This window comes from Rana temporaria, chromosome 4 (assembly GCF_905171775.1).
Source record: "Rana temporaria chromosome 4, aRanTem1.1, whole genome shotgun sequence".
In the NCBI taxonomy this organism is placed as follows: domain Eukaryota; kingdom Metazoa; phylum Chordata; class Amphibia; order Anura; family Ranidae; genus Rana; species Rana temporaria.
Genome location: NC_053492.1, coordinates 365,340,940 through 365,357,915, shown reverse-complemented (window position 1 = coordinate 365,357,915; position 16,976 = coordinate 365,340,940). Strand labels below are relative to the sequence as shown.

At 40.8% G+C, this 16,976-nt stretch overlaps 1 protein-coding gene across 1 annotated transcript in view; it reads left to right on the top strand.

The window, feature by feature from the left end:
• VTA1 (vesicle trafficking 1) overlaps window positions 1-16,976 on the top strand; it is a 281,215-nt gene that overhangs the window by 208,935 nt on the left and 55,304 nt on the right. The window contains exon 6 of the mRNA XM_040350905.1: window positions 7,507-7,674. Within this exon, the coding sequence (XP_040206839.1) occupies window positions 7,507-7,674 (168 nt within the window). The remainder of the gene's footprint in view (window positions 1-7,506; window positions 7,675-16,976) is intronic.

Sequence of the window (16,976 nt, the reverse complement as noted above, 5' to 3'; positions counted from 1 at the left end):
CCTTTCACATGGGGCGGATCAGTAATGATCTGCCCCGTGAACCTCCGCTTACTCCGCGGAGATCGCTCTGTTTATCCCCGCTGAGCCGGCGGATGACAGGGCGGTTCCCACACACTGTGCAGGGACCGCCCTGTCTTTTCTCCGCTCTCCCCTATGGGGGGATCGGATGAACACGGACCGTCTGTCCGTGTTCACCCGATCCGCCAGACGGATGGAAAAGTAGTTTTTTTCTCCGTCACACTTTGGCGGATCGGAGCGGGTCAGATGTCAGCGCGCATGTCACCACTGACATCCGCGGCTCCATAGAGGAGCACGGAGCGCCCGTTCAGGTCCGCAAAAAAAACTGGCAGGCGGACCTGAATGGGGGCCGCCTGTGTGAAAGAGCCCTTAGGCAGCTTAGACGTAGGCAGCTGTAATTGCAGTGAAAGGTGGTTCTACAAAGTAGAACTCGGGGGGCTAAATACAAATCCATGCTAGATTTTTCAGATATTTATTTGTAAAAAAAAAATGTAAAACCATTTTTAATTTTCCTTACATTTCACAATTATGTGCCACTTTGTGTTGGTCTATCTATGACATAAAACCCCAATAAAATACATTTATATTTTTGGTTGAACATGACAACATTTTTAAAATTTCAAGGGGGATGAATGATTTTTCAAGGCACTGTACATGGGCTATAATCTTTTACTCACCAGCAAGTTGCTGTGCAGATAAAGATTGTGGTGTGATATCAATGACATTTGAAATGGATGCAATGTATTGTACAGACCTAGAACCACCTGTTTGTTATGAGCAGTCCAATCCATCAATTACATATTCACACATGAACTCTTCTTAAGCTATAAAAAACATCCCCAAATCTTAGGGAGTTTAATCTCTACATGATCCTGTTGTTACAAGCTCAAATCATCCACACCAGCAGGAAATTTTCTATAAACAGTAGGTTTCCTTATCTACTGCCCAGTATGTAGTATAGCTTGTTTACAAGCCAAGTATGTGTTTTTTTTTTCCTAGAAATTGTTAAATGGTTTCCCATTTAATGGCGTTGGCAGTTTAAAAAAACACTGACTTGCAAACACTCACATGACACATTTTAGCTTCAAGAGAATAAAGGGGTTGTAAAGATTCATGTTTTTTTCACCTTAATGCATTCTATACATTAAGGTGGAAAAAAATCTGATGTTTGCCGCCCCCAGTCCGCCCACATTTACTTACCTGAGCCCTCGAAAGTCCTGCGTCGTGAACAAGCAAGCTTCTCGACTGGGCTTTTTGGATCATTCATTGGATGATTGATAGCAGCGCAGCCATTGGCTCCCACTGCTGGCAATCAAACCAATGGCGCGCCGGACGGTGGGGCCGATTGATAAGAGTCGGCGGCTGTAGTGGGGAGGAGCCGAAACAACCGTCGAGGGATACCAGAAGACCTGGATCGGGGCCGCTCTGTGCAAAACGAGCTGCACAGTGGAGGTATGTATAGCATGTTTGTTATTTTAAAAAATCCTTTACAACCCCTTTAAATTGATACTGTATATGGCAGCCTACCAATCCTTAAAGTGATTGTAAAATATGTTTTTTAATAATAAACTTGTTTTTAATTAAAATAACAAATGGGTATATACTTGCTTACCTGCTCTGTGCAATGGAATTGCACAAAGCGCCCCCAAACCTCCTTGTTTGGGGGTTTCTGCCACTGCTCTAGGCCCCTCCTCTTCTCAATGCACCCCCATACAATTATTGTAAATATTTTATTATATATTTTCATGTAATAACACTGAAGAAATTACACTTTGCTACAATGTAAAGTTGTTAATGTACAGCTTGTATAACATGGTAAATTTGCTGTACCATCAAAATAACAACACACAGCCATTAATGTCTAAACCGCTGGCAACAAAAGTGACTACACCCCTGAGTGAAAATGTCCAAATTGGGCCCAATTGGTAATTTTTCCTTTGCGGTGTCTTGTGACTCATTGGTGATACAAGGTTTCAGGTGTGAATGTGGAGCAGGTGTGTTCATTTGGTGTTATCGCTCTCACTCTCTTATTGCTCACTGGAAGTTTAACATGGCACCGCATGGCAAAGAACTCTCTGAGGATCTGAAAAAAAGAATTGTTGCTCAACATAAAGATGACCTAGGCTATAAGCAGATTGCCAAGACCATGAAACTGAGCTGCAGCATGGTGGCCAAGACCATACAGCGGTTTAATAGGACAGGTTCCACTCAGAACAGGCCTCTCCATGGTCGACCAAAGAAGTTAAGTGCACGTGCTCAGCGTCATATCCAGAGGTTGTCTTTGGGAAATAGACGTATGAGTGCTGCCAGCATTGCTGCAGAGGTTGAAGGGGTGGTGCTCAGACCATACACCGCACACTGCATGAAATTGGTCTACATGGCTGTCATCCCAGAAGGAAGCCTTTTCTAAAGATGAGACACAAGAAAGCCCTCAAACTGTTTGCTGAAGACAAGCAGACTAAGGACATGTATTTCAGGAACCATGTCCTGTGGTCTGATGAGACCAAGATAAACGTATTTGGTTCAGATGGTGTCAAGCATGTGTGGCAGCAACCAGGTGAGAAGTACAAAGACAAGTGTGTCTTGCCTACAGTAAAGCATAGTGGTCGGAGTGTCATGATCTGGGGCTCCATGAGTGCTGCCATCCTTTATTATATTGTAGCAAAGTGTCATTTCTTCAGTGTTGTCACATTAAAAGATATAATAAAATGTTTACAAAAATGTGAGGGGTGCACTCACTTTTGTGAGATACTGTATGTGGCATTCAACAATATTCATTGTAGGTGAATTTTTCTGGCGCGTGCATTAAACTGAATGAATAACTACTTGTTAATGTTTGGCGAATTTCACATTTACTGCTTTATAAATAATGCCGTTAATGAAATGAGCCTAATATGTAATGCCAAATATTAATTTCACTTCCTGCTGCAACAGTAATCACAATTTATCACTAAACAAGAACATGACATACTGCAAGTGAATAAAATTATTGAAAAAACTATTTACAAGCAACAGTAAAACAAAAAAAAAAACACCAGAACACTATATTTCATCACCCAGCAAAAATATATTATTCTGCAAAATGTATTTATATCAACTAGCAACATCATCACACGGCAGCAGAACAATATGTGACATTCCCATTCTATTCTTGTGCAGCTCCTTTCATAATTATACAACTCTAGTATACCTCATTTGCACTCCTTTACTAAAATCATGTTAAAAGTACTAGTTGCTTCTCTGGAGATTTAGGTCTTTAATTCCAAATTTGAGGCTCAAACTTCACAGCAATATTTACTATGAAACAATAATAACAATCAGGTGTATGCATCTCAATTTTGGAATTGAAGATCTAAACCTCAAGAGAAGAGACTATTCAAGCAGTACTTTTAACAACAAAATGCACCCTTGTGATAAAAATGAGTTGCATTTTTGTCAATATACACTTTTGCCAAAGGTGCTCTTTTGGCTTGAGGTCAGGACTCTGTGCAGGCCAGTCAAGTTTTTTAGACCTTAGTTTGTGCACTGGTCCAAATCATTTGGTGGAGGGGGAATTATGGTGTGGTGTTGTTTTTCAGGTGTTGGGCTGGACCCCTTAGTTCCAGTAAAGGGAACTCTTACTTAAAGGGTCAGCATACCAAGACATCTTGGAAAATTTCATGCTACCAACTTTGTGTGAACAGTTTGGGAATGGGCCCTTCCTGTTACAACATGAATGCGCACAAGTGCACAAAGCAAGGTCCATCAAGACATGGATGAGCAAGTTTGGGGTGGAGGAACTTGATTGGCCTGCACAGAGTCCTGATCACAACCCTATCCGGAAGACTTGAAGCTGTTCTACCTGCAAAGGGTGGGCCAACTCAATATGCCATTAAAATTCATGTGCATATAAAGGCAGGCGCTGCAATACTTTTGGCAATATAGTGTATCTCATTCATCGTGTCAATAATCCTCATTTATTTCTATATAATACATACATTCCATTAAATTTCTGTAAGGATGTAGAAAAGAAACATGCTCAGGGGGGTAAAAGGAGAAAAGCGGCAGCATTTCGAGTGTTCTAAATAAGAGAGCATGCATGTACATATCCATAGCTTTTGCTCTTTTTTTGGTAGTCAAAGAAGTACTTATATACACTGATCAACGTACTATTATGGCCACTGACAGGTAACGTGATTTATTATCTTGTTACAATGGCATCTGAAAGTGGGTGGTTATATTACATAGCAAGTAAACATGTTTTCCCTGAAGTTGATGTATTAAAAGCAGAAGTATGGGCAAGTGTAAGGATTTGAACTATTTTGGCAAGGGTCAAATTGTAATTATGGCTAGTCGAAACTGCAGCTCTTGTGGTATGTTATCAGTCTCATACCACAAGAGAAACGTCCCACACTCCACTTGAGTGCTTTTGTCATATACCGCTTCCTCCCAGTCTGAATATAGATCTCAGATATTCCAACCACTGACAACTACAAACAAGAAAATACTTGTTTGTTTGCTGAACATGGACTGTTTATTAGAACAAGAATACAAGTCTTAAATACAGTTAAATAGGCAGTTCCCCCCTCCTGCTCATATTACTCTAACAATACACCTGTAACCAGAAACATAAATTAACATGAGCTAATTAACTAATCCTTTAAAGGAGCCGATGTGACTCCCTAACTACAATACACATTATCATACATATCAACACAGAAGTCCTTCATACAATTGTAGGGTTAATTAGCACAACCAACAATGGGTGAAAGACTCTTACAAGCCATGCTCGTTTACATTATAGCAGACAACAGACAGGTGGATTTGACATCAGCATCTTCTAACAGTATGTGTCAGAACATTATGAATCAGTCACTATTTGTAATATGGCATATACAGGGTTCCCAGAGTCTGTGTATCTTGGGAGACATGGACCTGAATCAAAAGTAACACCACCTCAAGGGTCCCAAGCATACAGCTAACAAAGAGCACTGTTCCCCCCAAATGCAAGGGCCCATGGTCCTCCAAAAGCCTCTGTCCCAGTTAGGTCTGTCACATGGTCTAAGGAAAACCGACGAACCAGCGATAGGATCATGGGTGGCCAAGGATCATTGATACAAGTGGGGAATGAAGGCTGACCGACGTAGTCCGATCGAATAGAAGAACTACTGTAGCATAAATTCCTTAAAAAAAAAAGTTGAAGACATTTACCCTCCCGTGGCACTCTCCTTCCCCCCCTCTCCACCTGGCTCCCCGCTCTGCAGCGCAGATATCGTGTTCCTTCTTTTTTTTTTCTCTTACAGATATTTTTAGGCTTAAAAGGCTTAGCTTGTGCTGTGGTTGCAGAGAGGAGGATCCCAGCAGCTCAATGCTGGATCCGTTGAAGTATGCTTACTCCGCAGAAGATGGTAAAATGTAAACAGGGGTAAAAAATGGAGGGAGAGGAGAGTTCCTCTTTAACCGCTTGCCGACCAGCGCACGACAATATACGTCGACAGCATGGCACGGACAGGCAGAAGGACATATATATATACGTCCCCTTTAAGGAGCCGGAATTGTCCGCCGCAAGCTCCGTGTGTTTGGCTGTGGGTCCTGCAGGCTCGATGTCCATGGGCATACCAGCGATCGTGGTGCAGTGAGGAAGAAGGGGGAAATGCTTATGTAAACAAGCATTTCCCCAATCTTTCTAGTGACAGGACAGTGACCACAGCTTCCTGTAATCGGAAGCGGTGATCACTGTCCTGGCACACACAGCCCATCCCCCTACAGTTAGAACATATCCCTAGGGCACACTTAACCCCTAGAGCGCCCACCTAGTGGTTAACCCCTTTACTGCCAGTGTAATTTTCACAGTAATCGGTGTATTTTTATAGCACTGATCACTGTAAAAATGACAATGGTCCCAAAAATGTGTCAAAAGTGTCTAATGTGTCCGCCATAATATCGCAGTCATGATAAAAATCGCTGATTGCCACCATTACTAGTAAAAAAAAAATATTAATAAAAATGCCATAAAATTATCCCGTTTTGTAGACACTTTTGCGCAAACCGATCAATAAACGCTTATTGTGTTGTTTTTTTTTACCAAAAATATGTAGAAGAATACGTATCGGCCTAAACCGAGGAAAAACATTTTTTATATATATATATATATTTTTTTTTTGGGGATATTTATTATAGCAAAAAGTTAAAAATATTGCATTGTTTTAAAAAATTTCGCTCTATTTTTGTTTATAGCGCAAAAAATAAAAAAATAAAAACTGCAGAGGTGTTCAAATACTACCAAAAAAAAGCCCTATTTGTGGGAAAAAAAGACGTAGATTTTTTTTGGGAGCCACATTGCATGACTGCGCAATTGTTAGTTAAAACAACGCAGTGCCGAATCGCAAGAAGTGGCTTGGTCTTTGACCAGCAAAATGGTCCGGGGCTTAAGTGGTTAAAGGTCGTTTCTGTAGAAAGGTGTCAGGACATGGCATGGCAGTTTTTTGCATATGGGGCTGCATAGCCACAGACGAGTCAGGGGCAGTAGAAGGTGGCCTGGTTTGATGAATTCAAGAATGAGTTTGAGGTGTTGACTTGGCTTCCAAATTCTCCAGATCTCAGTCTAATCGAGCAGCTGTGGAATGGACTGGAAAAACAAGCCAAAACCACGGAGGCCCTTTTAACACCTAACAGAACTTTGAAGGAATGCTGTAGTATCTGGCACTAAAGCCCTGTACACGCAATCGGTTTATCTGATGAAAACAGACCAATGAACTGTTTTCATCAGACAAACCGATCGTGTCTGGGCCCCATTTTCCGGTGAAAAAAAATAGAACATGTTTTAAATTTTTCATATGGATAAAATATGGATAAAAAAAACGATAGAAAAAAATGATCGTCTGCGTGGAAGTCCATCGGTCAAAAATCCATGCATGCTCAGAATCAAGTCGACGCGTGCTCAGAAGCATTGAACTTCATTTTTCTGAGCACGTTGTAGTGTTTTATGTCACTGCGTTGGACACGGACGGATTTTTGACCGATGGTGTGTAGGCAAGACTGATGAAAGTCAGCTTCATCGGATATCTGACGAATTAATCCATCAGACTAGATTCCATCAGATATCCGATCATGTGTACAAGGCATCAGCCATCAGTAGCAGATCCTTTGAGGTCTAGTGGAGTCCATGGCACAACGGGTTTTGGTGGGTGATCATAATGTAATGGCTGATTGGTGTATAATTTAGGTATGCTAGGGATGAATTCTCTGTATGTCCCATTTCTTAAGGTAACTTTATTGAATAATTGAAGAAAATTTGCATTGGCAGGACACCAGAGGAACACAGAAGAGCTTTAAATGGACAGCAACAGAAAGGGGAAAGTGAAAAGTTTTATTTGTAGACTTGATTACTTTGCCTGCATATGTTAAAATGAGCTAAGGCAATTTAAAGTTGTTGTTGTTTTTTTTCTTTTTTTCTGTTTGTTTGTTTTTGTTCTTCACGCCTAATGCAAATGATGTTTCTTGTTACAGATGAAAATGATGATCAGGCAATGTTTTCCATGACTGGTCAAGCATCGGAACGAACATCTTCCACATATCAACCTGGAAATGTGCCATCATCTAATTTCACTGGTATTCAGATTCCCCCTGGGGCACATGCACCTGCCAACACTCCAGCAGAACTTCCTCCCGGCTCAGGTGGGTCATTCTGTTATATTATGGACAGCCGAACCTCTGTTCAAAGTAAATGGCCAAAAAACAAATTTCTGTATCTCTAAGGCCGCGTACACACGACCGAGGAACTCGACGGGCAAAACACATCGTTTTGTCCGTCGAGTTCCTTGTGAAGCCGCCGAGGACCTCGGCGAGCTGAAATTTCCCATTGAACAACGAGGAAATAGAGAACATGTTCTCTATTTCCTCGCCGGCTTCCTCGGCCGAAAGTGTACACACGGCCGGGTTTTTCGGCAGAATTCAGCTCTGAACCGAGTTTCTGGCTGAATTCTGCCGAGAAACTCGGTCGTGTGTACGGGGCCTAACTCCAAAAATGTATTTAAAGCAGAACTCAACTCGATTTAATGGTTTCCCAAAACGGGTACGTTCAAGGCTGAGAATAATTGATGATGTGAATAACTGTCACAGGGTTGATTTACTAAAACTGAAGAGTGCAAAATCTGTTGCAGCTGTGCATGGTAGCCAATGAGCTTATAACTTTGACAATACAAATCTGGAAGCTGATTGGTTTCTATGCACAGCTGCCCCAGATTTTGCACTCTTCTGTTTTGGTAAATCAACCCCACAGTTGCTTGTGCTCCCAATCAAACTGTAAAGCCATCAAATGGCTGATGTCCTAACTGATCAAATTTTAGCGTCATGGCAGCTGCATATCAAACTGTGTCTGTTTCCTTGGCTGTAAAGGGTCGGAATGTTTAGTTCCGCTGTAAATTCTTCCATTTGGACAGTTGCTATTTATCAATTTAAAGCCAAACTTCAGACATTCTTCTTTTTTTTTTTTTTTTAACTGGGCCTAAATGCAAGGTGAGAATTAAAAAAAAATAGCCCAGGCTGTTCACCTGTAATCCAGAGTTGTCCCCTGTGGAACTTCTTTTCTGCCACAAGATGCCTTCAGTCTTCTGAGTTGAATGATTCCCAGTGTCAAAAAGCATAGCCTTTCCATGTGAGGAAGCTCGGTGCTGACCTGACCTCAACCAGATAGAACACCTTTGGGATGAATTAGAGTGGAGACTGTGAGCCAGACCTTCTCTCATCCATCAGTTCCTGACTTCACAAATGCACTTTTGAAAGAATGGTTAAACATTTCCATAGACACCTGCCTAATCCCTGTGGAAACAGTTTCTAGAAGAGTTGAAGCTGTTATAGATGTAAAGGGTGGACCAACTCAAAATTGAACCCTACGGACAAAGACTGGGATGCCATTAACCACTTCAATACAGGGCTTTTATACACACCTCAATACCGGGCCTATTCTGGCACTTCTCTCCACAAATCATCATTCTTTTGCTAGAAAATTATGCAGAACCCCCAAACATTATATATGTTTTTTTTAGCAGACACCCTAGGGAATAAAACGACGGTCATTGCAACGTTTTATCTTGCACGGTATTTGCGCAATAATTTTTCAAACGCCTTTTTTTGGAAAACAATAGTTTCATGAATTAAAAAAATAACAAAACAGTAAAGTTAGCCCAATTTTTTTGTAAAATATGAAAGATTATGTTACACTGAGTAAATAGATACCTAACATGTCACACTTTAAAATTGTGCACACTCATGGAATTGCGCTAAACTTTGGTACTTAAAAATCTCCATAGGTAACGCTTAGAATTTTTTTACAGGTTACCAGTTTAGATTTACAGAGGAGATCTAGTGCTAGAATTGTTGCTGGCACGCTAAAGCATGCGGCGATACCTCACATATGTGGGTTAAACGGCGTTTACATATGTCGGCGGGACTTGCGTGTGCGATCGCTTCTGCGCAGGGGGCATTTACATTTTTTTTTTTACACTTTAAAAAAAAAAAATTAACACTTTTATTCCTATTACAAGGAGTGTTAACATCCCTTGTAATAGGAAATGTGTGTGACAGGTCCTCTTTATGGAGAGATGCGGGGTCAATAAGACCCCACATCTCTCCTGTTTAAAAAATAAGACGAACCTTTACAACCCCTTTAAGTAGGCACCACTACTCTAGTAATCTCCAGTTTCTTCTGGGTCCATTGATTTCTTCTTGCTTCCTCTGATTGGACAAGGTGGAATGATGCTGTCCAGTCAGAGAATACTTTGCATTCTTGCAGAATACAGGAAAAATAAATCTCGCGCCAAATGAATTACACTAAATTATATACTTGATAAATCAAGTGACTAACTGAGTGAAGCTGCTCCCAAATAAAATCAGGTGACTGACTTGCATATATTGTGTAGTGAGGTGAGGGGCGCTATATCAAAATAGTGGATGCGTGTCACAATGTGCGTTTGAGTAGTACACAGTGTAACTGTGTGCCCAAATCTATGTGAAAAACCAAACAGATTATAGTTTAAACTCTATAAGTACAATAGTGCCAAATGCTGTGGAAAATAAATAAAAAAAAAAAAAAAAAAAAAAAAAAAAAAATTAAAATTAAATTAAAAGAATGTCCAGCAAATAAATAGTTAAGTGCAAAATGGATCCAGTGTTGTATCAAGTCCAGGTGCAAAATGCAAATAATCCAATCCCAAATCGCAGGGAAAAGTGCAAATGCTAAAGTGCTTGTGAATCATCAAAATAGCCAAAGTGCGAGAAAGAAGTGATCCGCCTTCACCTATAGGTCACCAGAATAATAATGGATGGCTCCTTACCACACGGTGTTGACCAGATTACTTAAAATATGGTCAATCAGGCTTGTTTTAAATGAGGATCAGCAGGGTCTCATTGGATTCCAATGTCAGCGATTGCAGCAAATGGTGTACCAAGAAAGGAGAAGAGATACCACCATAGTGTAAAACCATTTAATATCCAAAAGTTAAAATTACAATGCCAAATGGCCTCTTACTGTTGCTGGTGCCCGTTCCCGGCACTGAGGCTGTAGGTGGTGGGGATAGTAAGACAAGATAAGAGATGGCCGCGTCCTGGTCCACTAGCGTGCGTTCCACCGCTAGTTGTCCATCAACCAGTGAGACCGGAAGTGCGTGGCTATGCGTGCGCGCTTGGATACCGCCTCGACGTCACGTTTCAGTTAAACCGTCTTCAGGAAGCGTATCTGAAGACGGTTTAACTGAAACGTGACGTCGAGGCGGTATCCAAGCGCGCACGCATAGCCACGCACTTCCGGTCTCACTGGTTGATGGACAACTAGCGGTGGAACGCACGCTAGTGGACCAGGACGCGGCCATCTCTTATCTTGTCTTACTATCCCCACCACCTACAGCCTCAGTGCCGGGAACGGGCACCAGCAACAGTAAGAGGCCATTTGGCATTGTAATTTTAACTTTTGGATATTAAATGGTTTTACACTATGGTGGTATCTCTTCTCCTTTCTTGGTACACCATTTGCTGCAATCGCTGACATTGGAATCCAATGAGACCCTGCTGATCCTCATTTAAAACAAGCCTGATTGACCATATTTTAAGTAATCTGGTCAACACCGTGTGGTAAGGAGCCATCCATTATTATTCTGGTGACCTATAGGTGAAGGCGGATCACTTCTTTCTCGCACTTTGGCTATTTTGATGATTCACAAGCACTTTAGCATTTGCACTTTTCCCTGCGATTTGGGATTGGATTATTTGCATTTTGCACCTGGACTTGATACAACACTGGATCCATTTTGCACTTAACTATTTATTTGCTGGACATTCTTTTAATTTAATTTTAATTTTTTTTTTTTTTTTTTTTTTTTTTTTTTTTTTTTTATTTATTTTCCACAGCATTTGGCACTATTGTACTTATAGAGTTTAAACTATAATCTGTTTGGTTTTTCACATAGATTTGGGCACACAGTTACACTGTGTACTACTCAAACGCACATTGTGACACGCATCCACTATTTTGATATAGCGCCCCTCACCTCACTACACAATTCTTGCAGAATACTCAAAGCATTCTCTGAATTGCACCTATGCGGAGGGGCTAACCTCCTTTGTTTGCATTATAACAAGCCGGGTGCCCAGCACAGGGCGTGAAAGCAAGTGGAGATAACTGGAGTAGTATTGTCTACCAGCCAGGGGGCATCAGTCAGGCGTTACATATAGTTACATACAGGTAGTTACACTGGTCTAAGCTGAACCAATGTAACTATGTAAAAATATACCATGCCTGGAATTATTATCTAAAGAGGATCAGCATGATGGCATGACACTTAGCATTTTAAGAAAGAGGTGCCAGAATTTGCAGCTTTACTTGAATTCAGAAGATTTGGTACGTATATAGTTAGGAAATTTAAATATTTCACCACCTAAAGTGGTTACAGTTCAGTTTATAGTGCCATGGTGTGAACACTGCAGAAGGATTAAAATAAAAATTGATGTCTGCTTTACATTTATGTATAAAAACAGAAATAATATACTGAATTTATATTGTTATAGCAATATAATTATGCAGATTTGCAAATTTACTTACAGTATATGCCTAACTTAAGGTAACATCATTTTTTTTTTTTTTGGAAACCTAATACTATAACATAAATTCATGTATTTTCAGATAAAGGCGGTCTAGCTGATGTAATTCCATTTTGCAAAAGATCGTTTTTTATTTTGCTTTTAAATGAGCAAGGTGTTTCCTTTCCTTACCCACTGTTTATGCTTTGAATCATTTAGACACATTGCAACGATCCTTTCTACAATATTTTGATTCTTTATCAGAGGGAAATCCTTCTGATATCTACAAAGAATGCTTAATGTACTAGTTCAGGTCATATTTATTTCACTTCCATTGTTAGTAAAGAGTGCCGCCCGAGTGCCTCTCTTATCATGCACGTAGTGCTACTGGCCACATACTGTAGGTAGACAAATGCGTGAGAGTTGATTTCAGAGTAAAATGGTAAAATGGTAAAATGCCAAATGTGCCCTCATTGAGCCCTGTAAGTATAAAGAGAACTTTTCCAAAGGGCACACCTTACTTTTTACTAAACATTGGCTCTCACTTTTAAAGCAGAATTTTAACAACAAACAAGCTTTTATCCGTATAGCTTTAGCGACCTAACTTACCAATAATGAAGTATGTCCTATGTTGTGCTCCTGGGGAAATCTTCACTGCAGGGAATGCTGGTCCACTTTCTGGCACTGCAGTTCTGGTGATGCAATGGTTAAAAGCTTGGGCTCTCCAGGCTGAATTTAAAGTCAAGACAATTTTTTTACCTTCATACATTCACTGGGGTCCACATCTAGATCCTTTTCTGTTTAATTCAGCCTGGAAACCTGAACCATTGCAGTGCCAGAATTTCATAGCCAGGAAAAGGACTGGCATTCCTGGAGTTTGGATTTTGCCAGGATCCAGCTGCCTGAATGACTTCGGACATACTTAAAGTTTTTGTTAAGCCCAACAAAATATATATTGATCCTGTTTCTTTAAAGAATTTAATACAGCACAGTACTTGTGCTATGTCATTTGACGCCCCCCCCCGTATCACCTGAAATACTTGGCTGATCCTGCCAGTTTCTGCCCTCCACCCTGTAAACTGACCACGATAATCAGGGCTGCTGAGCCCTGACACTGTTGTTAAAGTGGACAGGAGAGAGAGGTTTATGGGACTTTAAATGAGAACGCTATGTCAAGAGAGAATAAGAACATAAAAATGAAGTTACAGTACATGATTTATTCCAATCTTGAATACATATCAGATATTTTGTATAAAAATAGGTAGGTAGTCACAAGACTCTAAATATGCTGCTATATAGCATGTCAGATATTCATGGTAAAATAAATCAATTGAAGAACATATGTAATAGAGACAAGTAACTGTTGGCATCTAGTGGCACTCTACGCGTTTCCTGGCATTTCAGCCATTCATCAGGAGTGTTATAAAGTGATATACTGGAAAGAAAAACAGATAAGGGTAAATTATAATGCCTTAGGAATAGGGGAGGATGCGCAATGGCCCAGGGGTTGCGATGCACAGCGGCCCAGCCCTCCCCACCCTCTGTTGGGGGCGGGCCTGGCCTCCTGTGCATCGGCTTAATGCTTTAACGCCGCTTCAGCTGCGCCATTGATGTCAATCGATGTCTCTTTTTTTCCCATCTCTGACCACGCACGAGATGGGCGGGGACCCACTGCTGATGGCTCTACCACACGCAGCTGGGAATCCCCTCCCCGCCTCCCTTGTGTAGAGTGGCCAACCAAGCATGACGTTGATAGGGCCCCGCCTGGGAATGGAAGTATATAGTAGCCTTGGAGCAGCCGATAGTTCATTTGCTTGACTCAATCACAAGAAACCACACACCGATCCTACACCCAGGTCACCTTTTTCGCTGGGAGCTTAGTTACCACCTCTTGGTATGTTTTTTCCTCCCTTTGTTTGTTTGGTTTTGTTTCATACATAAATTTGCCTCACAGCCTGCATTTTGCTGGCCCCTTAAAGATTCAATTATGTAGACCCAATTACTGAAATTTAGTGCATTCCTGGTGATCCTTCCATTAGGGTACCTATTTATTCACATACTGTTTTAGGGTGACAACACTCTGTCCCTTCCTCCAACTTGGGCTCTTGCATTGCATTTAAACCTTGTCACACAGGCTTCTGATGGAGACTACAAAGAGCCATTTTATACAGAATAGACAGACATAGTCCACTGTGGTCACCACCAGAAAACCCACTGTGAGAGGGTTTTCTGATGGTGACCATGTTGCAATCACTCATGTCATTTCATGCACATTTATTGCACAACTTGTTTGTGGTTGCATGGCTCTCAGCTTTTGTTGGTGCTGTGCAGTCTTTCAATAAAGTAATTCCCTTTGGTGGGCATTCTTCTCTTGACATCAGGTTGATCCTCTGTGACTTCCTCTGGAACTTTTGGTTCAGTTTTGGGCATTTGTGCTTTTGGTTGTTGGTGGCCTCTGATTCTATCTTTGAACCATCAGTGGCTGTTGCCCATCTCTCAGTTGAACCTCTGTTGGATGTCCCAACTATTTCAGAAGCCCTTAGTCCCTCAGTGGATGATGATGATAAAAAATAAATAAAAAAAGATTTTTGTACTTTCCAAATAAACTCTGAAGGGCACAGGTACCTTTTTGTGTTTCTTTTATAAGCATTATTAGGCCCCATTCACACCTGCGGACCGTATGTCCACTTTTTCATCTATCCGTGTGTGGATGAAACAGGGACATGCATTGATCCGTATGAGATTGTGGGTGTCAGCGGATGAACGCCCGCTTCCGCATTCCTCTGATTCTGCAGACGGAAGAAAACCCTATTTTTCCTTCCGTCTGCAGATCAGATCGGGTAAACACGAACAAACGGTTCGTGTTCATCCAATCCCCCCATAGGGGAGAGCGGAGAAAAGACAGGGCAGCCCCTGCACAGTGTGCGGGGACCGCCCTGTCATCCGCCGGCTCAGCAGGGATCAATGGAGCGATCCCCACTGAGCAAGCGGAGGTTCACGGGGCGGATCATTACTAATCCGCCCCGTGTGAAAGGGCCCTTATGTACTGCTTGCTCACAAAACTGAAGCATGATGGTTAGAGACTGGTTATAGAGAGGCTGGCCTTTAATTTTTTTTTGTGCCACAGTCCAAGCTTTCTGGCATGTAACCTGACTGCTTCACAATTCCTAAATTTCTATTTCCTCCAATGGATTACATTTTTTTTTTTTTTTTTTTTACGGTAAGTACATGAAGACTGTTTGCTAAGCAGTACCAGTTATTTGCCATAATCATCATTATTTTTAGCAATAAGAGTTTTCCAGCTTAGTGAATTGAATCTATAGTTTGTGTTGCCGTTAACAGTTCATGGATGAGTGCTGTACCAAGTCATTAACTTGCATCTGTAAAGCTGATCACAGTATCTGCAAATTTTTTCCTCCTGTTGGCTCTCAATAATTCCAGCTTGAGTTAACCTAAAAAACGCTTTTGGTGCAGCATCTTCTATTAGAATATCTTAATTTTATGTCAGTAAATCTTCATATTGGTACTTTCTACATTTTGTGTTTGCTTACGTTACATTTGCGGTTAGATTAGGTTATAAAAAGATGATTGAAAATATGTTTTTTAAGAATTCTTGAAGAATATCATGAGTGGGTGAAAAGAACATGTTTAAAAAGCTCTAATAAAACCATTTTTAAAAGAACACAGTATCCTGATAGCAAATAAATAAAGTATAAAGTTCATTTTCCCCCTTGGAAGCACAAGGTTAGTTCAAGTGTATATAAAATAAAAGCTATTTTTTGTTTTGGAGAGATAACGTTTTTGTCGACCCTGGGGAGATTCGCTTTCTTTCTGCCGGTGATTGTCGACTAGAAAAAATGTGGTGTGAAATCCAGAATATTGTGTTTGTCAACTAAACAGAAGGTGAAAGGAAATAATGGGGCATTTCCTCTCACTTTGAAGAGATTTCTACAAATTTCACGTCCTGTCTTTGGGATGGAAAGTGTGGACAAATCTCACCGTTGGGACACAGACTGCAAACCATACACAAAATCAATAAATCTGACTCAGATTTTAATCAGCCCCTATTGTGGTTTTAGATATACTTTAAAGAATCAAAAATAACCGTTGACCCTGTTAGAAATTTGGAGCTTTCCTGTTCACCTTGCCTGTGTTATTTTAAAGAGTCAAATCAGCTCTTCTGGGTCTTATCTTTGGCCTACCTATATTGTGAGGGAAGAAAATGTATCTATAGTTTAGCAAAAGACTACTGTGCAGGGCTGACCCCATTTCTTGCAATCTCAGTCTAGGAAAGGCACTTTGTCAGTACACAGCAAGAAAATTATGGTCCGAGTATACAGTAGAAAAGAATCGCTCCCCTTTAAAATAGAACATGTTTGTTGCTTTTCCATCTGAAATTACAGTTTATTTTTGAATCCAGTTGTATTTACCTGTGAAACTTTTATAAAAACCAACATGTCAGAAAAGTCGTTCAAAAACAGAATCACTGAGTTGGAAAAAGGATCACTCCCCTTTGTGCAAGATTTTATTGAGACACCTTTTGCTTTATTTACAGCCTTTAGTCTGTTGGGATATATCTCTACTAATTTTGCACATCTAGACTTTGCAATATTTGCCCACCCCTCTTTGCAGAACTGCTCAAGTTCAGTTAAATTTGATGGTGACTGTTTGTGGACTGCAGTCTTCAAGTCCTTCCACAGATTTTCAATGTGGTTTAAGTCTGGGCTCTGACTAGGCCATGCAAGGACATTCACCTTTGTCTCCTTCAACCACTGTGTGGTCATTTTTGCTGTGTGCGTTGGGTCATTGTCATGTTGGAAGGTAAACCTTCTTCCCATTGACAACATTCTGGTACACGGCAGCAGATTTTGCTTAAGAATTTGATGGCATTTTTCCCCATCCATGTC